The sequence below is a fragment of the Candoia aspera genome, chromosome 2 (assembly GCF_035149785.1).
Source record: "Candoia aspera isolate rCanAsp1 chromosome 2, rCanAsp1.hap2, whole genome shotgun sequence".
Lineage (NCBI taxonomy): Eukaryota > Metazoa > Chordata > Lepidosauria > Squamata > Boidae > Candoia > Candoia aspera.
Window position 1 is genome coordinate 68,138,150 of NC_086154.1, and position 24,194 is coordinate 68,162,343.

The window sequence follows — 24,194 nt, forward strand, 5'->3', positions numbered from 1 at the left end:
AAGAAAAAGACTGTTTTATTGGGACGGCACCATTTAAGAATAAGGACATAACTGAATGTCCTGAATGTTTTGGGCAACGTTACAGTCTAGGGGGAAATGTAGCTGTTTATTTTCCCATATTTTCAAAAATGACTTGGGTATTCCCAGCTGGGCAGAAAAGACTGAAATGCTTTCTTTTGAAGCTTCAAACTCTTCACAGACTTCAAACAAGGAATATAGCTTTTCCTTGTGAAGATAGGGGAAGATTGAGAAAGATCTGGAAGAAACGATACTGATTGACAGTAGAACATTTCTTCCGAAGGCACAGGGAGTATGCCCATGTTTGACACAAATACAGTCACTACTGCTATTGATTGTAGAGTGTACAAAATACAGTGCCATTACCAAAGATGAAAAGAGGAGGATCACTAAGCAGAAATGTGGAGGTAGCAAGCTGTGTTGAAGTTGGTTGCTGTTTTCGAAAGGCATATATGGTGATGCTTCATTTAAACTCTTGCACTTACTGTACATGCATGTTTGCATACTGTTTGGTCCCATTCCCCAAAGAAATAGAAATATTAAATTAGGTTTCAACTGAAGATCATGAATACTTTGGGTTTGTTATGAGCCTTGGTGTCTGGATTATCCAGCTCTATTAAAATGTTCTTGTCATCCTTAATTGCTGGTGTCTCGTTAGATGTTTGGAAAGGTTGTGGCAGATTCTTCAAACTGACATCCATATCTTTGAAGGCATGGAGTAAAAACACTCCTAAAATAATGGTAAGAAATCCACATACTGTCCCAATAATGTCTACTACAGACATGGCGATCCACTCTTTAAAAAGGATAACTGAAGTTGTGATGACAATAGTGGTGAACAGCACATAGTAAATGGGAAAGACCATAGAGGTATTGAAGATGTCCAGAGCTTTATTGAGGTAGTTGATCTGAGTAGTAATAGAAACCACCAGTGTGAAGACAAGAATCCAGGTCAATGGGTCTTGTAGAACAGGCTGGTGAGTGAAAAAACCCTTGATGGCAATGCCCAGCCCTTTGACAGAAGAGACGGAGAAAGCCCCAATCACAGAACAGATGGAGAGGTAGATGAGAAGATTGGTCTGGCCATAACGTGGTGCTACAAAAAAGATCAGAACTAGGCTGATAACCAAAAGGATGCTGGCATAAACAAGAAAACCTGGAAGAAATTAAGAAACAAAAGAAGGTGACAAATTGTAACCATTTTATACAAGACAGAATGCAATGCTTAGATCAGCTAGTACAATAAATGGATGGGTAGCCCAACGCAGCACTGCACTGTAAATAGGAACTTAAATAAATTAGTAAGTTTATTGTAAGAAATGGGCACCCTCCTACTCATGCAAGAACAGGATTTAAGTCTACAGTACAGAAAAACAAAGTGGAAAACAGTAAGGGCACAAGCCTGTGGCCCTAGAAAATGTGGAAGGGGGAAAAAAATCCAAGAGACAGATGTGAGTATCTTTCCATCTTCATTTCTGCCTTGCTGGCTGCAGACCACCAGAGTTGGGGGATTGCTGGAACACTCCAATGGTTGAATTTTGGGCTACTTTGCAATTAATCATACAACTCTAAAGGTAAGATTCAGTGAAAGGCAGGCATACATGCTCTGTACACCTAACTATTTTCCCTGAAAGGCTGTATATCAAAAGCTGTTTCCCTGTACCTCATCTAGAAACTAAAATTGTTTATTTAAATTTATAACAGTTCAAAAAGAAATGTAAAGAGCTTGACAACAGGACATGAGAGTTTCATGGAAGTTCTCCTCCCTGGAAAGGGAAGCAGGGCAATTGGCACAGCCCATGGGATGCCACTGAATCCAAATGTGTAAAAAATCATGGCAACCTCATGGAAGATTCACCCTTGTGTAAGACACTTTTACAATAATCACATTACTGTCACCCTGGGAATTTGGTTCAGATTACAATATCATTCTAACTACACACAACACCTTCATTCCTTTGCTGCCTTATTTCATAAGATTACCTGGTTCCTTCAGTTTTGAAAACATTTCTCCCAATGTGGTGATTTCCTCTTCTTCTGGAGCATGAATCACAAGAACGGTACTACCCACAATGCTCAGCATGCAGCCCAGTTTGCCCAGTAAGTTCAGCTGTTCTCCAAGCAAATAAGAGGACAAAATGGCACTGGGCACAACAGACAAATAGAGAAATACAGCCTTTAATCTTCCTGTTGTACTACACTTGTAAATTAGTGATGAAAAACATAAAGTCATTACAAATCCCTATTTCATTAATTAATGTAGATTAAAGTCACTGAATGACAAAACTAATATGCAATGTCAAGTTTGAGGGAGGAAAAAGTGGGACTTAAGCACATATCTGGCTATTAGTATATCAGCACAACATTATAAACCTCTTTCCTGTTGGCAAGCCAAATCACATTATCACCTGGACCTAGAATAAATACTGTATAGGAGGAAACAGCAAAACCAAAGGTAATCACCTTATGAGCACACTCAGCGCCCCAAGTGGTGTGACAATTGTTGCAGCTGCAAAGGCATATGCGGCAAAGTTGGCGGCCTCTCCTCCACCCACTGAGCAAACAGCCACCAGGAAAAGAACACAAAGAACAGGTGAATTGCAATCATCAGTATTTAGGTTCTCACTGCCAGCTCCTCTTGCTTCTACTCAGTTCTATAAAATTTGTCTCACTAAGAAAACATTAAAGCTTAGGAACTCTAAGCAAGAAGTTGTATGTGCAACAGAGTCTCCCACTGTATCTTGGAATCTTGTGCTAGTAAGAATCAACACACAGAAAGGTTCCAACAAAATGTCCCCCAAGTTTTCCAATAGTCAGGATCCAAATCAAGTTTGTTAATATCACTTTGTAAAGTATAAGAAAATGAATCCAACTTATGAGCAAGTGACACTACACTCAAACTGCAACGGAACAATCAGTGACTTGAGTCCGTAGCTTCCAAAGGAAGCTTTTTAGCAGCAGCAAAAATAGAAAAATATCTTGTAGCACATTCAAAATTAATACATTTATTATGGTATATATTTTTGTGGACTGTTGCCTACAAAGAATTCCTGGATTCCAGTCCATGAAAGCTTACACCATTATAAATTTGTCAGTTGCTGAAGGTGCTACAAGGCATATTGCTGGCTCTGACCAGCAAATGTCTCTTCTGAAAAGTGAATCATTTATATTCATGAACAGTCCCAGAGGACTTGGTTCTGTATTCCATGCTATGGTGATAAGATCTGAAAAATAATTTACATATGCTTCAGTGTAATCTCTTTCAGTGCAAGGAGGCCTTTATGCATAGAAACAACTTCTGCAGCTGTAGCATGTGAAATAATCTTTAGAGACCAGGGAAACACAGAGGGATTAAGTCCTCAGTAATCATCAAGGTTAAATATTTGATCAAGTATAAATCAAGGCCTATGTAAATAATCATACTTACTGGTTAGTAAACCAGCCCACCACAACCAGTCTCTTAGATAGCCATGACCTCCATCTCCTGGAAAATAAAAGTGTGTATTTAGAGGAGAATTTTGTAAAAAGGTTCCACATAAAATAAAGTCAATTCCAAATTGAACAGTATCATAGTTAAATATATTGCATGTTTAGTTAAACATAAAAGAGAGAAACAACCGTCTGGACTAAGAAAACAAGTTAACCTGCAAGCCACAACATAAATATTTTCAATGACTTTTAAATGCCTTTCAAGAAAGAAAAAGAAATACACCTGAACTGGCAGGCCCTTACAATCCCCCCCTTCCCACCCCCCCGCACCTTTCATGCATGGACTGAGCTCTCACAGCATAAAATTTCTGAAATTAACTGCCATAACATCATGCTCTGACTTAAACGTTTTATGATAGGTATAGATTGTTACAGACCTGCCTTTCAACATTTTCTCCAGAAATGTTATCCTAGAAAAAGTATCGTTACTCTAGGAAGCAGGACTGAATTATTAGTCCATCTAAAACTGCTGTTAATTCTGACTAGTACCATCCCTCTAAGGCAGACTTTCTCAACCTTTTGACGCTGGAGGAACCCTTGAAATATTTTTTAGGCCTCGGGGAACCCCTGCACATTCAGGCTCAAATATAGGCCACAAGTTACAAAATTATTTGTTTCATGGGTAGGCCTGTATATATACACTGACAGTGTTCTTAAACTAAAGAAACTTACCTCTTTAATGTGAAGTTGCCCAAATTTGAAACTTTTTAAAAAAATAAATCCTGATCTCCCAGGGAACCCCTAGTGACCTCCCACGGACCCCGAGGGTTCCACAGAACCCTGGTTGAGAAACCCTGCTCTAAGGTTTCAGGTAGTGTATTTAAAATGACAAACATGGAAAGAATTCTGTATGATGTCTGAAATGGTCTTCAGAGGCCAGGAGGTATTAATAACTTCTCCAACCTGGAACCTGATCCCTATGTTTGACTAACTCCCATTATTCCCAGTCAGCATACTACTGGTTATACTGGCTGAATTATTATAGGATTTGAATTCCAATACATCCAGTGCTTAGGGAATGCAGGCTTAAATACCACTAAAGCTCTTTTTCAGAAAACAATTTTTTCTGTCCCCTCTCCTAAATGAACAAATCCATACCAGCCCTGGTGCCTCCTTTCTCCACCAACCGACACAGTCCTTTCTTTTTGAGGATGACACTAGTGCCAATGAGAAAGCTTGAAAAGATGGCCAAGGCCAAGCCGATGTAAAACCCATATTTGTCTTCAACTTGTACCATCCAGTTGGAGTTTAAAGTAAGATTTGTATGGGGTGAAACTGGAGAACTGACATTCTTAATGATTTGGCAAACAGCATGATGATTCAGGCAAGCCAAAGTGAACAGGGAGCCTAGTAAGACAAGGAAACATGGAGAGAGGAGAAGATTAGAAATTAAGACATAAATAGCTTGCAGCTTGCTTGCTTTTTATTTTGCATGCAACCTCCTAAATTATATCATTGCTAGGGATCTTTCTTCATTTGGATTCTTGTACCATCAACTGGCATTTAATTACTTCTTAGCAAAACTATGATATTAAAATATATATATTCTAAATCTTTGCAAGATGAAGAATTGAGAAATAATGGCATCCAGATGCCTTAAAACACAACTTTATGATAACTGACAATCTTTGTGGACTGCAAATATTTTCCAAGGTTTATTTCAGTCCTCAAATTCAGCTTAGATGAAAACATGTATTTGGAGACCTAATGCTTATTTATTTATTTTTTATTACATATTTGCAAGACTATGACATTATTCCTGAAAACCATTGTCCTTCCAATGCATGTTCCCACATGTTTCCCTTGTTCTGTAATAAATTAGTATTTGCAAATGGACTTTGGCCATTTCCACTCTTTAAAAAAGGATCCTTGGTTGTGAGATAATCTACAAGCACATTCAGTTTATATACATAAATTTAGTACATATTTAGTGAACTGTTCCAGTGTTTCCCCAAGAAAAGAGCCAGTTTGGTCTAGCGGTTAAAGTGCTGGGCTAGAATCCAGGAGGCTGTGAGTTCTATTTCCGCCTTAGGCATGAAAGCCAGCTGGGTGACCTTGGGCCAGTCGCTCTCTCTCAGCCCAACTCACCTCACAGGGTGGTGGTTCTGGGGAAAATAGGAGGAGGAAGGAGTATTAGGTATGTTCGCTGCCTTGAGTTATTTGTAAAAATAATAAAGGCGGGAGAAAAATAAAATAAATAAATAAATGCTTTCTCACCATTTTCTTAGGTGGAAATAATCAGAAGATAATATTTTTTCACAAGTTCTGAGCTGTCTCACATTTGTCTATGCTAAGTAGGAGTGGTATGGTTATATCAGAAATACCGGGGGAGGGGTCACAGGTTCTCATCAGCTGCTCTGTATGAAAAAAAATCAAAGTACAATACTCGATGTAGATGTGGACTTGTGGAAATTCAGTGTTTTTAAACTTTAATTTTGTAAAATATTAATTTAATTGGGGGAGGGGTCACAGTAACATCACCTAGCAGTGGTGCAAGTACCTGGTGTTTATGCATGTTGAGTATATAACTATTTTAAAAACTTAATCTTATTACATTTATATTTTAATTTCAGGAGCTAAATATTTCTTCTCAACCATCCCATCCTCAGGTCAACCTGAGAAGTAGCAACTCATCCAAAATCAGCTACAGATGAATGTGTGTATGGAGAATGAAACTGCATTTTTAAAACTTCCTCAAGGTACAATATGTTTTGGACCTTTCCCCCTTCCCTTCATGTCTGAACGTGAGTCTCCTGTGAGTGTGAATATGTATGTGTATGCTGTATGAGAGTGACAAAATATTTAGATTTCCTTTGTCTACATACTGCATGCTGTAATTCTGGCACAGCAACCAAAACGTCAGCTGGAGTTTTTCCCAGGAATGGAGAACCATCAATTGAGAAAGATGAAACTGCTGAGGATTGTTTTTTACCATGCAAACATTAAATGACAGAGTGTGTCCATTAAAACAAAAAGATGAAAATTCCTACAGGTCATCATTAAGGGCATATTTAAAAAAAAACAAAGTCAGTGTCTGGAAAATAAAACAAGGTCCAGAAATTCCATTTTAAGAAAAGTGAACATTCAATAATGCTACTTTTAAAAGCAGCCATATATTTTTTTTCAAAGCGTTTCTTCTAAATGATATGCAAAGTCTGCACAGCCCTATTCTGTATATGCAATCACATAAAGCTGGGGAATAGATACATATTTCTAAGGCTGTCCACAAGATTTAAATATCTCATTCTTTGTACATACCACTGTAATTGCCTAGGCCAAGAACTTCCTGCTCTAAGGAGAATGCGTCACCATTATACCTTATCTATAGTTGCCTAACTATGGATTCCATGTCTAACTTAAGACAGCCTGCTACTGAACTATCAGAAACAAAGACTGAGGCAGACTGGTTTTTAGAATTGCCACCTATTAGGACTGCCCCCCTCTTCAACAGCCTGCTTTTTTTATACAGCAAGACTGCATAAATTACCAGGCAGCATTTTGCATGACAAGAGATTCACATTATCATTTCTTAATGTGGATGTGAAGTACCTGAAGCATAGTGGGTGACCAAAATCTAGGAAGGTTAATAGTTACACCAAAGCTATTGGTGGTTTTCCAAGTAGGCCTTCAGGTGGCAAGTGAATTTTTTTTTTCTTCAATCCAGACAAGAGATGAGTGGATTTTTTTTTCCCTCGTACAATATAGCCTTTTCTGTTTCTTCCCCCATTACAGCCCTCTTCCAAGCTATTCCTGAAAGTCACAGACATTTTGGAATCACACATTCAGAACTTGTAGAGAAACAGGACATCAGGAGAAATTGACACGGCTCCTTTGAGCAACAGGAAGTGTCTTTTTGCTTGCACCAGACATCCCTGGATCAAAACCTTAAAAATAACTAATCTAATTTGTTCTTTCATTTGCTTTTTGCTCCTTGCTTTTCTGTTCGTTTAGGGTTTTAATAATGAAGCTTTCTGGAGTAATATACATTTAATGCATAAATGCACACATTAGAACTTGTAAAAGCATAGAAATGACAGAATCATGACAGAAACAAATATTAGCAGCTCTACATCTATGAATTTGCTAGAACTGTTTAAATAAAAAAGGAGAGATAAATGAGCAGATATACTGAGGATACAGGAAACTCAAATCTATCTTTTGCCAAATTAAACAGAAAAAAATAAATTTCTTGCTAAATTACATCTACAGCAATGCAAATGTGGCATGGTGGTGTTTAGACCCTGGCACTTTGCCTGATACAGGACAGTCTTTGTGAGACTGAAGACAAAAAGCGAATTCTTACTAGTTCTGAAGCCACAATGCCCTAATGTCATATAGTAGCTAGCCCTTTCCTTGTTCTGTGATAGTTACCCTCAAAAGCAAATAATCAGAAAGGAAGAGGGTGAAAATGGAGAGCTGTTAACTCATACATTTTATTAGGACAGATTCTGCAAAGTTTGTGGTAAGAAATTAAGTTCAAAGCCCTCTGAAGGGATAGGGATGGAATGTTAGGCACAGTCCATGTACAGGACACACCAGAGAGAAATGGGCGAGGAGGTGGAAAGCTTGTAGAAGCAGCAGAATGGCTTGTTTCCTTTCAAACTTTAAAAGGAGAAGTTGTTTTTAAGACTGTTCTATTAGAAGCAGAGAAAGACAAGCTTTTCAAATCGGGAAACTGAGTCCCTTTTGTCTCCTTGAAGACCTTTTTTTTTTTGTAGAAGCAATCAAGTATTCCAATTTATTACGGGATATTTTTGCCATTCACATACATGTTATTTTATCTATTTGTTTGTTTGTCTCAGCAACTTGTCTTCTGAATTTCTGCAGACTGTGCTAGAGAATCTCACAATGCACCTACCCAAACCTGTCAGCCACATGAATTTTTAACTAGACACATGTAATAAGACATGCTCCCTAGCAAAACCAACAAAATGTCCTGTAGGACTGGGAAGACTAGCAATGTCTACTGCCTCTGACGAACTGGATTCAGCTTATGGAAACAAGGGTCATCTTTGCTCCTACAAGAACAAATTAAATCAACATTGGGAATTCAACAGCAACAGACTGCCAAGGATTTATTTATGAACAGAAGGATAACACCTCTTAATATGCAGATTGGAGAACATTATTGCTCTGAAGAAGTGATTACACATCAATCTGTAGCATTCACAGTCACTTTTCTGGTCTCACAGACTTTGTAGGCTCAGGACAAACAGGTGTGGCATGATGCTGCTGACTTGTTCCACATCGGCCAAGATCTTTGCTTCCCTGACTTGGTTTCCCCCCAGTTGCATCACAGAGAGGTGTCCCACATTCCACCAGCCTGAGTTTTATTTATTTATTTATTTATTTGTTTTATTTATTAATCAGATTTAGCCACTGCCCATCTCCCCCAAAAGAGGGACTCTGGGCGGTTCTACTTTTGAGTTCCACTTTTGCCATGAGAGTTACTCATGAATGCCCAGGAGAACATTCTCAAAAGCAGCTTGGAGGCAACACTTCTCTCATGAACCATACCACAATCTTGGGTCTTATGTGGTTTCACGGTGAGCTCAGCAATTTAAATAAAAAATCTGGCTGAATTCTTAGCCCCAAATCCACACGTATCCCTAGTGCAAACCATTCTAGATCTGAGTGCAAAATTAATTAGGAAAGTGGTAGATCATGGGAAAAAAGCTATCCTGCCCAGCTAATCCGACTCCCTTTTGATCCAGCAATTATTTCACCTCCCAGAATTCCCCACTGGCTGGGGTATTCTGGGAGGTGAAGTCCACACATCTTAAAGTTGCCAAGGTTGAGAAACACTGAATTATATGCTTCATTTTTGCTTGTTATATTTTGTAGGAGGAAGGGGAGGAGGAGGAAGGGTGAGTGGAACCTTCTGGTAAGCAAGGAAGACCTGGGCGGCTTCGGACTTCTTCCCCCAGAAGAAACAGCTGTGCCAAAGAGGCAGGGGAAGGGGAGGGGCAAGGAGGGCGAAGGGGAGCGAAGAGCTGGGATGGGGGCCTTAGATATTTTCTGAGCGACGTTTTAGACATCACGCTTGCCTTCCCGCATCTCTCCCAGGGACGACAGGTGAAGTTATGCTCTGGCGTCGTCGTGAAGGACCAAGGTTTTTCCCCTAGACCGTTCCTTAGACCGCAACCCCACACCCGGCTTTGGAGCCGAGGCGAATTTGGAGGGCGGGGAGGGGGGAACATTTTCCTGAATCTGAGAAACGCGAACGGGAAGGAAAGGGAGCCTCCTCAAAAGCCCATCTGGGGGCAAAGCGAGCGCGCTCACTCACCGCTGGCGCAGCTCCTGTTCACCCACAGCGGCTCGGGTAGCTCCATGTGCGCCTCGGGGTGAGAGGATCAGCACATTCCTAGAAGGCAGCCGCGAAGGAGACCGGGAGTGGGAGTCCGGAGACGCGACGAGATGCGCGAGTGGTGCACCCCACTGGTCCGCTCCGCTCCGTTGCCGCCTCCCTCTTTCGCTGTTCGCTCTCTTCGGTCGTCAGCAACGGAAGGAAGAGCGGCCTCCCCTCGCCCCGCCTCGCCTCACCTGCGCGGAGCTTGAAAGTTGCCCCCTGCGAAAGTGGGACCGCACCTGCTCCAGCCTGATACGCCACGCCACGCCACGCCACGCCACGCCACGCCTTCCTCCGCCTCTTCCCTGCGGCTTCCACACGCGCGCGCTCCGTCACAAACCCGTCGTCCTCGACCTCCAAGCTCAAGAGACTGAGGAGCGAACCCGGAGCCCCTTGCGCGATCTTGGTTGGAAATCTTGGCGCTAAATACGGGTCCCTAATCCTATGCTGAAAGGTGGAAAGCCCAACAGTTTTTCCACTCTGGTTTAAACTATTTTTGTTTTTTAAATTTTGTTTATGACGTTGCACTGGTCTTTATTTCTGCAAGATTTGATTTATTGATACATTAATTAGATTTATAGATGTTGCAATCCCAAGGGATTTTTGTGTGGTTCACGAATGTAAAACACAATAAACAATACACAAAAATAATACACAATTATAACATTCACAATCCAATGAAATAAACATAGAATATGTTATGTAAACAACTAATTAATTACATAAACAGAATAAGTTACGTAAACAACTAATCTGAAAACCCAGCCAAGATGGTATCTCCCTCTGGAAGGAAAGAAACTGGGACGGACTTTCAAGATTCTATTTTACCTTACAATAAAAAAAGTAGCATTCCTGGAATCCTTGCGGGGTCTGTTCCTTCACCTGGCCTAATTCAAGAGGCTGACGGTGCCAGCAGGACTGACATAATGTGCTCCCACTGGCACATGCTATCTGATGCACAAGTCACTGCACTTTGAACCTACTGCAGCCAGCAAGTGGACGTAAAGACAATCCCCAGTAGAGTGCAATGCACTGGTCCAAAATGCTGATGATAAGGACATGAGTTGCTACCTTCCATCTGAGGTAGGACCGCAATTGACACATCAGCCAAAACTGGAGAAAAGACTCTCGACTGTGGCCTCCACTTGTTGTTCTAGCAAGAGCCATGAATTCAGGACAATGAGTCTGTGAGTCCAGGACACCTTGCCAAGAAACACCACTTGTAAGGATTGCCTATTCTAAAACACCATCAGACTCATAAGCAGGATCACAAAGATATCTGATTTATTAAAGAATAGTATGCAGGATCACAAAGCTGAGAATGGAAAAAGCGCGCCAAATGCAAACTAAAAACCCTCGGTACAAACAAGATCCCTCCCCCCCGTAGAATCTTCCCAGGCTCACAATCCCAGGTGCTCCTAACGGCTTCTGATGGTCTGCGGGAAAAGTCATTGAGCAGAGCACATAACCCAAACACATTCCATTGAAATGAACATAGATACAGAGCTTGGCACAAGGTTTCGCAGCAGCTCCCTCCCAAACAGAAATGCGCATCAGCGCCATGGCATGTGAAACGTTACGATGTACAGTGCACATTGAAACAGTGAACATGACATACGAAAGAAAGAAAAGAAAGAAAACACTAAGCGGCAGGCTTCAAAGGGTAAGCCAAGTGGAAACGGTTAACTAAATCAGGAGCATTAACGTGGCGAGCAGGCACCCATTCAGGATGAGGAAAGTGTTTCCAGTGGATCAGATACTGGAGGTGCCCCAAAGCTTGCGGGAATCAACGATCTCCTTGACTTCAAAGTGCTGCTGGCTGTCAATCATGATTGGAGCAGGAGGAGGAGGTTGGGGATACCAGCGGGAAGAGTGGTGGACAGGCTTGAGCAGGCTGCAATGGAAAACAGGGTGCAAGCATTTCAAATTGTGAGGTAGTTCCAACTTAACAGTAACTGGATTGATAAGACCAACAATAGGGAAAGGACCAATGAACTTGGGAGCAAGTTTTTTAGAGGGTTGTGGGGACTTGATGAATTTGGTAGAGAGATATACTTGATCCCCAATTTTGAAGTCATGTTGCAAAGAACGACGTTTATCGGCTTGAAACTTGTAAGCAGCCTGGGCATCAGCCAAAGCCTGTTGAATCACCGGCCAGGAATCAGCCAGCTTAACAGCCCAGTCAGAGGCAGAACAGGATTGGGGAGGGGTTTGTGGCAGCTCAGGGATGGGAACAAAGTCATGACCAGAAACCACACGAAAAGGGGTTTGCCCGGTGCTTTGATGGACAGCATTGTTGTAAGCCACTTCAGCAAAAGGCAGCAAGTCCACCCAATTGTCCTGATGGTAGTTTATGTATGCTCTAAGGAATTGTTCAAGGGCGGAGTTCAACACCTCAGTAGATCCATCAGTCTCAGGATGCGACGATGTGGACAGCGCCTGTTTGGTGCCAATTAATTTTAAAAATGATTTCCAAAACTGGGAAGTGAACTGTGTCCTGCGGTCACTGACCAAATGGGTGGGGCTACCGTGGAGACGGTAGATGTGGATGAGAAATAGGCGGGCCAATTGGAGGGCCGACGGGATGGACGCACATGGAATGAAATGGGCTTGTTTGGAGAAAAAATCTTTTACAACCCAAATGACAGTTTTCTTCTGACTGGGAGGTAGGTCCACAATAAAATCCATAGAAATCTCATCCCAGGGACGGGATGGGCTGGCCACTGGCTGTAGAAGCCCCTGTGGTTTACCTCCTTTACGCTTTGACATGGCACAAACAGGACAGGAAGCAACATAGTCTTTTACATCACGCCTTAAGGTTGGCCACCAAAATTGATAGCAAACCAAATACAAGGTTTTGACAAAACCAAAGTGTCCAGCAAGTTTGTCATCATTGGAATGCTGCAAAACATCAGCCTCAAAGCTTCAGGCACATAGAGGCGGTGTTCCACCCACGCCAGACCGTTTTCAAAAGAAACATTGTCTCTATTAGCTAGCAACCAAGTGTCAGATTTCAGCGCCTGGAGAAAGTCATTCTGTAACTGACAAGGAACTTGCACTTTCCGCTTCCCAGACAGGGCTGGGGGCGGGGTTGCCTGCGCACGGATCTGGCTCTGAGTGACGGCAACCAAGCCCAGTTGTGGTTCAGTGAGAACAGTTCCAACTATATCTGCCACGTGGTCAAGGTCCTGAGGTAAACGTGACAAAGCATCGGCCAGAAAGTTTTTCTTTCCTGGAATAAACTTTAATTGGAAGTTAAAGCGACTGAAAAACTGACCCCAGCGAATTTGTTTAGGACTGAGACGCCGGGGGGTGCAGAGGGCTTCCAAATTCCTGTGATCAGTCCAAACCTTGAGAGGGCATTTAGCACCTTCTAGGAGGTGACGCCAGGCTTCCAAAGCAGCTTTTACAGCAAAAGCCTCTTTTTCCCAAACATGCCACCGGCGTTCAGTTTCAGAAAATTTTCTGGACAAATAAGCACAGGGTTTCAAGTGATTTTCAGAATCTCTCTGTAACAATATAGCCCCAACTGAGGAGTCAGAAGCATCAACTTGGACCACAAAGGGGTGTTCAGGATCAGGGTGCTGTAAAATAGGCTCAGCAGTGAAGAGGGTTTTTAACTTCTTGAATGCTGCCTGGCATTCAGGCGTCCAATTCAGCACTGCCCCAGGGTTTTTTACCTTGCGTGTCTCCCCCAATCCCTTGGTACAGAGCAAATCAGTAAGGGGCAAAGTGATCTCAGCGAACCCCTGGATAAATTGCCGATAGTAATTACTGAACCCTAGGAAACTTTGCAATTGCCTCCGGGTGCGGGGACGTTCCCAACTTAAAATTGCCTGAATTTTTTCAGGGTCCATTTCAATGCCCTTGTCAGATACCCTATAGCCTAGATAGTCAAGTTGGGTTTTGTGAAACTCACATTTGGAAAGCTTGGCATAAAGCTTGGCATCTATAAGCTTACTTAACACCTGTTTGAGAAGGTGTTCGTGTTCCTCCTCAGATTCAGTGTAAATGAGCACATTGTCCAAATAAACCAGGACCCCTTTAAACAAATGATCATGTAATACTTCATTAATCAATTGCATGAAGACTCCGGGCGCCCCTGCTAACCCAAAAGGGAGGACTTTGTACTGAAATGAACCCAGTGGACAATTAAAAGCGGTTTTCCACTCATCTCCAGCTCATATGCAGATGCGAAAATAGGCTTCACGAAGATCGAGCTTGGAGAAAATCTTGCCCTTTGACAAATGAGCTAACATGTCCTTCATGAGCGGCAGAGGGTATTTGTTGCAGATTGAGATGGAATTTAACCCCGATAGTCCGTACAGAGTCTAAGTGTGCCATCTTTCTTTTCCTGGAATAGCACAGGGGCCCCAACTGGGGAATTTGCAGGTTCAGTAAACCCCCTTGACAGATTTTTGTTGGTAAAGTCCCGTAATGCCCCAAGGTCCTTCTGAGTCATTGGATAAATTTTTGGCTTGGGCAATTGAGCGTTAGGAACCAACTCTATTGCACAATCAGTTTTCCGATGCTGGGGGGGGGGTAGCTGATCTGCTTCCATTTCTCCAAACACATCTGCAAAATCTTGGTATCTATCAGGCAAGCCTTCTAAACATGCCAAACTAGGGCACGGCATGGCAATTGCACCACAGGAGTGGACAAAGAACCCAATGGACAAACCCATCTTGTTAGGATTCTGTATAAGCCTGTTCTCTCCCATCCAGACCCTCATAGCCTCCAGGTACGGGAGTGGAGCATCAGCCATGTCACCAGGCTTACCTGGAGTAGCAATGCAAATCTGGGGTAACACAGTGCCTCCGATCTCCAGCCCCTGCAGATGGTCCAGAAGGATACTGTAGCTTCAAAGCATCTTAAGTAACCCAAAAGACCCTGTAGCCCAAGAAGAAAAAACAAGAGTTATTTACAACATACAGTGCAAGGACTGTAACAGCCACTATATAGGACAGACAGGCAGAAGACTAGCAGAGTGCATCCACAAACTCCAACTAGCAGTCAGAAGACACAATGAGAACTCCTTAATCTCACAACACATGGACAGACTCAACCATAGTTTCAACTGGGAAACTGTGAGCATCCTAAACCAAGCCAAATCCAAAAATGCCAGAGAATTCCTGGAAGCCTGGCACTCAGACCAAGCAGCCATCAACAGACACATAGAGGTAAACAACATTTACATACCATTCAAAAGAGACAATAGAAAAGCCAAAAAACCAGAACACCTCCTTGCCAGCAATCAACACCCACATGTGCAAAGATTAACACTTGGATTAACACCAGATGAACAATCAAACAGCACAATATACCCTAATCAAAGAACTATTAACTCAGTCAACCAACCAAGCAGCAAACAACAGCCCAATCAAGGAACTCCCAAGGGGAGAACAACACCTCCACCAACACAAGCTGTACAGTATATAAACAGAGAGCAAGGCCCACTCCCTGTTCGCACTGAAGATGTTGCCTAGCCTGGCAATGAAACGTCTGCAAGAAAGCAACAAGGCTCAGAGAGCACCAAGGACTCCACAGTTCAACCCTGAGCTACAAATTTTCACTTTGATTGTTAGTAATCTGTCAGCCTTTTGTCTTGGGCCAGTCAAGAAACAGACACCTCAGAAATTCCAGGAATGCTCTTTATTGTATGGTGGAACACTCTTCTTCTTTCTCAGGACTTTTTAATTCTTTCTGAAAGTCCCCATTTAATGACTTATTCCTTCCTTTCCCATTCCCAAGGCCAACTCTACATTCCTTCACACAATCTCCCAGATTTAGGGAACTTCAGCTGCATGAAGAAGCCAGGAGAGGCAGGGCTCCAGGATGCAAGTGGCAGAGGACTTCCTAGAGAGCACCCTATCTACTTTGCAGAAGGTCACAGATCAAAAGGAATCCCAAGACGATGCCCTTGGACCCTGCTTACATGGAGTCAAGATCTGAGCAAATCTGAGTGACTTCACCAGCAAAATTGTTACAGTAGTTCAACACTGTGGCTGGGCAGAAGATCTTGGTGCCGGATCTTCCATTACAGGAAGTTGGCTGTCCAAAATATACATGCTGGGTGACAACCCCCCAACGCAATAAGAGGGGAGAAGTGAAGATGCTTCACCTCTCTTATTGCCATGGAGTAGTACATGGGCATGTATCCCTGAATGGTCACATTCACTTCTTGTTTTTCTCCACCAGTAATCTGTGTGTTGCTTCTGCCAATTCATCTTCCAGAGACCCTTGGTAAATGAAGGATCAGCCAACAGTGAAAGGCTGCCTGGGGGGAATTTCAGGTCACCTCATGTTGCCAACAGTGAACCAACCTCAATCGATTCATCCACCAGATGGTCAGGAAAACCCCAAGCATCTGCCAGAAATGATCTTGATCCATGAGAAACCTGGGGAGTAGGGGGACAATTTGAATAAGTCCATCCCTACAGAGGTCACGGATGGCAGTTACATTTAAACCAGGAAGTGATCTGACCATGGTAAAATGTTGATGGTGATACCCTCCATATTCAGTTCACATAACAACTGCTTCAAAGCAAAGACAAGGTCTAAGGTGTGTCTGCCCACTTGTGTCAGGCCCAAGATCATCTGAGACAAGCTCATGGTTACCACAGAGGCCATGACAACTTAGTTCAAACTGGACCTGTCAATCATCACATGCAGGTTGAAGCCCTCCAACACCAACAGGTGGGGAGGTTTCTGTCACCAGTCCAGCAAACAGGTCAGAAGTCCAGGGATAGATCCTGCTGGGCAGCAGGGTGGTTGTTACATCAACAGGACCACTAGCTTGGTTTTTATAGACCATGCTAACACATAGGCACACAATTCTGCCACTGCACAAACAGTGACCCTGGCCACAGGTAAGACTTCCCAATAGATCAACACTGCCCCTTTCCCTGCTCCTGGACTTAAAGCTGATACAGGACCTGAAATCCAGCTGAACAGATTTCAGAAAGAGCAATTTTGCTGCTCTCATCCAGCTAGGTCTTGATAATAAATGCCAGATCCAAGTATTTGTCCATCATTAGATTGTGAATGGACAAGGTCTTATTGCAGACAGACCTGGCATTTTAGATCGTTTTGTGATGATGCCAATTTATTTATGTGGATGAGTGTTTCTTTTAACTGTGGGTCTTGCATTGTTTAGCATTTTTAAAAGAAAGTTGGCATATAACAACAACAGACAGACATATGAATAAATACTGTTTTCAACTAAAGTCATGCATTTGGATAAATGTCATTACACATACTTACAGTGAGAACTATGGTATCACCTGGTCCTCAGTATAGAGAAAAAGATAAAAATGACCTTTTCCACCCAAGTGCAAACAATGTTCGGAGAAAAAAAGTTCTTGTGGCCAGTAAGACACTGATACGAGAAGGTTGTGCCTACATATATGGGATTACAAAATAATTTTCATAATCCAGGCACACGTTCCTGGTGAGAACAATGTTCTAAATCTAGATATAAAGTTCATTGCATGTCAGGCATCATAAATCAGCACAGAGAGTTCCAATAAATTGCAGAACTTTCCTAATATTGCTTGTCAGGCCTGGGTAGGGTAAGACAGCTGTGTTAGGTGACTAAATTAAGACATCGTGAAAAGATGCCTTTTCTGCAAGAACCATTTTTTCTCCTCATAGTTTATCAGTCTGAGAATGGTGACTGGACTAGTCAAGGAATGAACTTTATTATTGCTTCTTGCTCTCCTCAGTTATTATTACTGTTTCCCAGCAGACTTAACAAATAATGTTTGTTCAACCCTGAGATCCCTTTGCGAGCTTTAATCCTCTCTCAACTGTCTCCAACGAACCTTTTTGCAATTCAGATTTAAACATTTAAATTTCACTGACATAGCCAGAATAGTCTTATGCCAAGTACATAGTAGAAGACTATTTGGTTACATTAGGATACTCCCAAGACATAAATATTTTCACACAAAAATGTATTTTAAACATAGAGTATTTCACATGAAGTCCGATGCATGCTTCCTTTTCCAGATCTAAGATGATTAAACAGTCTTATATGCTGCCCAATTTAGATAACACATGTTTCTTTAGGCTGGTCTGTCATGAAGACATCCATGGGATTTACAGTCCCATACTGAGTCTACTGGGTGCTTGCAGATGAACAGCTTCTAGCACAATAAATCTCCAGTGGAAAAACATGGGAGGTTACAATAAAAGATAACATCTTTTGAATTCACCCTAATTTTTGTATGAGTGAGGCAGAGTGATTGCATGATAAAAGCCTCATCTGAAAGCACAAGTTGAATCATAAGTAAACTCCAAAGTTAATGGTAGGAAGTAACAATCCGTGATGTTTTAGATGTACAAGGAAATATTGGAACATATCCAGGAGAATAAGCTTAGGACAGAAATATCTATCAGCTGTAACCTTCATTGCTCTAATGGTATATTGAACTGGACTAGAATGGGTCATTCTTAAGTGTTGCTTGGCATATGCTGGTGCCACCTCACTTGTGATATTAAAGACTATTATGGCTTAAGAATTAGTAAAGATAAAGTAAAGACATTATTTTAAAAGTAAAGATAGTCTCTGCCTTTCATCCCAGGCTTTATACTGGTAGCCTCCCATCCCATTACCATATCTGACCCTGCATAGCATTTTTGTGATCAGCCAAGGGTGGTTAGATGCTGCTTCCTGTTGTCTGTTGCTGGAAACAGGTGATAAGAGTGAAGGGTGACATTTCTGGCTTCAGTTCATTAAAATATAAAATAATTAATTAATAATTAATTAAAGCAAAGTCATGACAAGAAATGTCCTTTCTTTCTTTGCGATGCAATCTTAAACTGAAAGTAGATCCGTATACCTTACATGCCATTGAACCCAATTAAAATGGAGCCTTTGTCCGATGAATCCATTAAAAAAAAAACCCAACCCCCCTTTGAATTTGGCCCAGTGAAACTTCTCTACAGAACATTGTTTTCTTAACAATGTAGCCATGCTTGAAATACTGGTTTGCAAGCAGGGTGATGTGAATCTGAGGTAACTAAGAATCTGGAGTGTAGGTTAACACAGTGCTTCCCACTATGTTATTTGGCTGAATAGGAAACATCAGGGATACTGTCTGATCTAAAGAATCTAATCTCAGCACCTAAAGTGAAGTTTCTAGTCTATACTTCTCGACATTGGTCTGGAAGTTCAGGAAATATTGTCCTCGTATTCATTAGATAAATGAAAGGAGCCAGATTAAGAAGCTTGGCTGATAATTTAGAGAAGAAGAAATTCCTGATCAGTTGGACTGGGCCACCAACAGAAGATTTCACCAAAGTGAGAATGCCCTGTACAGTTGAAACAGAGGTGCCAAGTGTTACCGAAGGCCTCATGATTTCACATTTTCCTTTATTTACATGTTTCTAATGCCCACCTCACTGCAGTATTTCCTTGGTGGACTTAAATTTACTGGGTAATTAGTCCACATCTCTTGAATTAAATAGGACTCTATTAAAAGAGTGAAACACTTTGAATTTTAATTTAACTCAAAATGTCAACATAGTGTGAAATGTTACATCTCACCTAACAATAGAAAGGCAAAGCTGAGGACACAAGTATATGACTGGCATAATTAAGCCACTGGATTGGCTTCAGCTGTGTCCATACCTGTAGAAAATGTTCTCTTTGTTAAGTAAATCAGGGTGAGTTTTTAGTGACATGAACCTCAAGGGAGGATAAGAAATAGGTGAAAATTTCTTCCATGACTCAAGTGAGAACATCCTGTGAGCAGAATATAATTCACAATAATTCTGTCCCAGTCTGTGATTTTAATAGACTTACTGTTAATGCATATAATTCTAGTTACATACTTATGGTCTTTTTCAGTGGATATGTATTACTTTTAACGTAAGTCCAATTTTATACACAAGAACTTCTGCATGTGGATAGACTGTCCTTTCAGCTTTATAGTTTTGGGAAGCTGAGAACAATACTTCTCACCATCCAGAGGTCCTTCTGGTAGATGGGTGGCTATATAAAATTATTTAATAAATAAATACATAAATAAACCTGAAATGTAATCGAAGTAAAAGAAATAGGTGTAATTTATCAGGCAGACACTCAAAGCAGTGTTCTGTAAATTCAAAAATTTGCGTAGCTTTCTAAAATAATAGATATATTTATGAATAATCAATTCCAAGGAATGGCCACTTCAAGTGCTAAAACCTGAGAATGGAAATGACTTACTGCGTGTGTGAAAAGGGGAGGAGAACCATTTCAAGAGATTAAATTGGGCTACAAAGGGAATGACTAAGACTAAGCAAACACAAGAATGTACTGCGTAGGCACTGTAGGAGGAGAGCTGTGTTAATCTCTGGTAGCCCAGAGGAGTTTGGTAGCACCTTTTCTGACTGACTAATTTTATTAAAAGGCATGAGCTTTCATGAGCTGAAGTTCACTTCATCAGACTCACTACCAGACACCTTCTGATTTTTGACATACTACATAGTTTCATTTTTCCTTCATTCAAAACCACTCCCTGACTTTTTTATTCTGCAGCTTGTACCTTTTTACTACGTATTAGAGCATTTTCTTAATTCTGTATCCAGCACCTCTGTCCAAGTCAGCCCACCTGAGAGTAGATTCAATTCAGCAATGTACAATGATAAGGGGGAAAAAATTGATGCAGTCAGACTGACTCATTTAAGATCTTTTGAAATGGACTGATTTTAAAACTCCCTTTGAAGACAACTTCTTGAAAGGATGTAAAAGGCATATACATAAAGTAATATAAACACTAGGTCTGATGGCACAACAGTTTTGAAATTCACATTGAGAGATTAAGGCAGAATAAGGAGCTGTTACACTTTTTGAATCTATGTAATTAGGGAGGTTGGTTCACATGTGCCTAGTAAGGTGCTCCATTTATTTTTCCTAAAGCATCAGGTAGTTAGAACACTCCTATTATGCTTGCTTGGTCTTCCTTCCTTCCTCCCCCCATTTGCTTGAAATAAAATACAAGGCAATTAACAGTATTAAAAAAAAACACATTGTGACAAGATCTTGCAGTAATGCCCTTATTCTTTTATTCTTTTTAAAAAGTCAGGTCTGTCAGATGGTTGCACCACACTACTTCTTGGGAAACTGGTCTAGCAAGTATCAAACACACTTTTGTAATTACACAGACTAATTATGTGCAATGTGGCTTAGCTTGAAGACAATTTAGAGATTGGTGCTGGAGCAAAAAGATAACATCTCAGTTTTTAGAATGACTCAGATAGAACATATATCCAGCCACTATTGGTTTCCAAACACATTTTAGTTCTGCTGGCTAGACTGGAACATAAAAAAACGTCCTGGAAAAAGGTAATGTTAATCCACTTCTATAACATCAAAGAAAACTGTGTGGATGCAGAGCCAGAGTCAAGTTCAATTTAAGGGAATTTTTGCTTTTATCTAATTATTGTGAATGATCTTGGAACAAGGTTCCCCACAGCAATTATCTGGGAGAATGTTTTCTTTATGAAAAGCAATTGTATTGACCTTGCTCATATTTTATCTAGCCAAGAAGTCTGTAAAAAAGCATAAAGTGCACTCCCAGTTTTGGGCCTTTCCCTCAGAAAGAGATACTCTTTAAGTTTGTAAGAAGACAAATGGTTTCTACTCTTAAATTAACATACTACAGTTTCGTAAAAAGTATTTGCCCCCTTATAGATTTTCTGAATGCATGTGTATGTTTCTCAATTCATGTGATCTCATCTGGATACTAATATATGCATGCTGTGTGAATGAACAAATAAAACAAAATTTGGGAGATGTTGCATATTGCATAACTTTATGAAATAAATGAAACCTGCACAACATTCTGGTGATTATTTGTTCATTATGTTGCCAGCAGGATCAACATAAAGCTCTGATAATGTTCAGCAGTAAAGTTATGGAAACATTTAGGAAATCCAATGAAGGGAAGGACAAATACCTTTTTACAGAACTGCATATTATTATCTACAGGAGTGTTTTTCAATCTTGGCAACCTTAAGATATGTGGACTTCAATTCCCAGAATTCCCAGTTAGCATGCTGGCTGGGGAATTCTGGGAGTTGAAGTCCACACATCTTAAAGTTGCCAAGGTCAAGAAACACTATTCTACAGTATATTGCTTTGCTGTTCTTCCATGGTTTCTGGTGGTATTTTTGCAATACCATTTGATTTCATAGAGCAGCTTTGTAGGATTCATTATAAACTGCAATTATTCTTTTTCTAAGTTTGCTGAACCAAAGGGCATACTGGGCCTTCAGGGTATTCTTGCTATTGTCAGAGCATTTTTTTCCCCAAATAAAAGTTGACAATCAATAGTAGACAGATAAAAGAATTAATAAATGCCATTGTCAGTTTTCTGATCCACCACTCATATGCTCATAGAATATATCTCACAGAATTCTTCACCATCAGTAGCCCATTACATGAGTATTAAAGAAAGTAGTTGTACTTCACTTATACTACAAGGATGTACAGTCTGAAGCCTGAGGGCCAGGGAAGGCCATCCAAAGCCTTCAAAGCTGATCCTAGAACCTCTCCAATGGTTGTTAGTAAATTGCCTTAATACGACACAGAAGCAAAATTAATGCATGCATTGGAAGTGATGCTAATAATGGCATTAATTAAATGTAAATTCAATTAAAAAATACTATTCTGCCACACTGATAATAAAAACGGCTATTTCCTAAACAGTGAACATCCTTGATCAGGGAAACAATCATCCAGGTTTTACTCTTTTGTCATGTAATCACCCTTGAAAAATGTTTGGATCATGGTCTTTGTCAGAACCCGCAATCAAAGATGTGTTAGATCTGTTGATTGTGTTCTCTGCCATTGAAGCAAGAAATCTCAAGCTCTGGATTGGTGGGGAAGTTGTTGAGAGTGAGAAGAAATCCAAGGTCGTACCAGCCAGTCAGGAGTGGAATGCTGGACTGTTAAGGGAAAAGGGGGGGAATGTGGAGGAGGTTTTGATGTGCTTATGTGTCCTTTATCAGGGAACTGTGTGAGAACTTTGTTTGTGCAGTCTCTAAAGAGAAAGGGGGAAAGCCACAAGGGTTGCTGCAGCCAGTGGCTAATCCTACTGCACCCTGGAAAGAGATCGCAATGGACTTTATAGGGGAGTTGCCAGAAAGCAGAAAGAAAACTGTGATTTGGGTAGTAACTGATCTGTTCTCTAAGCAAGCACATTTTATCCCATGTGCAGGTATGCCAACTGCAAAACAGCTAGCAAAGCTTTTTATTCAGCATGTGTACCGCCTACATGGCATACCCAATAGGATTGTGAGTGATCGGGGGCCCCAGTATACCTCCCAATTTTGGAGATCATTTATAAGAGAGGTGGGGTCTACCCAAGCCTTATCATCTTCGCATCATCCAGAATTGGCCGGAGCCTGTGAACAATTGAACTCTACTTCAGAGCAATTCTTAAGATGTTACATAAGTTACCAACAAGATAACTGGGTGGACTTATTGCCCTTTGCTGAGGTTGCTTACAATAATTCTATTCACCAATGTACAGGACTGTCTTCTTTCCAAGTAGTATATGGCCAAGATTTTGTACCCATCCCCGAACTACCACAGAAACCATCTGTATCCCATGCTGCTAGTGAGTGGATGAAACAGATATGTGCCCAATGGCCAATAATTCAAACAACCCTTGAAAAGGCCAAGGAAAGTTATAGAAAATACGCTGACAACAAAAGGTCTCCAGAATGGAAATTTAAGGTGGGAGAGAAAGTATATTTGTCTACAAAAAATTTAAGATAATTGAAGCAGTCTAAAAAACTAGGCCTGAAGTTTGTGGGACCCTTTGAAATTGAATAAATCATCAACCCAGTAACTGTGAGGCTAAAACTCCAAAAAATCTGAAAAGGATCCATCCTGTCTTCCATTGCAGTCTTCTGAAACATCTGCATGAAGCTCCTCAATGGCATCCTGAAACCCCAGCACCAGCTCCCCTCATGATCAATGGAGAACAGCATTTCGAAGTGAAAGGAATTTTAGACTCCAGAAAACATCGGGGCAAACTTCAATATCTAATCCAGTGGAAACATTTTCGGGACCACGAGTGGGTGGATAGCTGTCATGTGAGGGCTCCAGATCGTGTAAACAAGTTTCATGCAAAGTATCCTAGCAAGTCTAAACCTTGTTTTGCTTGATAATTTCTTTGTATTAATCATATTAGATACCTTTCTTTTTCAGGAGACGCAGTATGTCAGAACCCACAATCAAAGAGTTATTAGATCTGTTGATTGTGTTCCCTGCCATTGAAGCAACAAATCTCAAGCTCTGGATGGGGGGGAGGGAGTTGTTGAGAGTGAGAAGAAATCCAAG

At 41.1% G+C, this 24,194-nt stretch overlaps 1 protein-coding gene across 1 annotated transcript; it reads right to left on the minus strand.

Annotated features, from left to right (window-relative positions):
- Positions 1-365: 365 nt before the first annotated feature.
- On the minus strand, positions 366-9,937 carry NIPAL4 (NIPA like domain containing 4). The gene is made up of 6 exons (XM_063296454.1): positions 9,794-9,937; positions 4,606-4,854; positions 3,446-3,502; positions 2,482-2,572; positions 2,002-2,162; positions 366-1,174 (listed from the first exon to the last, which is right to left on the minus strand). The coding sequence occupies exons 1-6, from the start codon at positions 9,837-9,839 to the stop codon at positions 570-572; spliced, it is 1,209 nt and encodes a 402-aa protein (XP_063152524.1). The 5' UTR covers positions 9,840-9,937; the 3' UTR covers positions 366-569.
- Positions 9,938-24,194: the final 14,257 nt, after the last annotated feature.

What these genes read in the sequence shown, in the direction of transcription:
- NIPAL4 (XM_063296454.1), bottom strand. Translation starts at nt 9,839, where the DNA reads ATGGAGCTACCCGAGCCGCTGTGGGTGAACAGGAGCTGCGCCAGCG. An exon ending in GAAAGGAGGCACCAGGGCTG is followed by an intron (nt 3,503 to 4,605) that starts GTATGGATTTGT and finishes TTTATTTTCCAG; the next exon opens with GAGATGGAGGTCATGGCTAT. An exon ending in GTGGGCTGGTTTACTAACCA is followed by an intron (nt 2,573 to 3,445) that starts GTAAGTATGATT and finishes CTGTTTGCTCAG; the next exon opens with TGGGTGGAGGAGAGGCCGCC.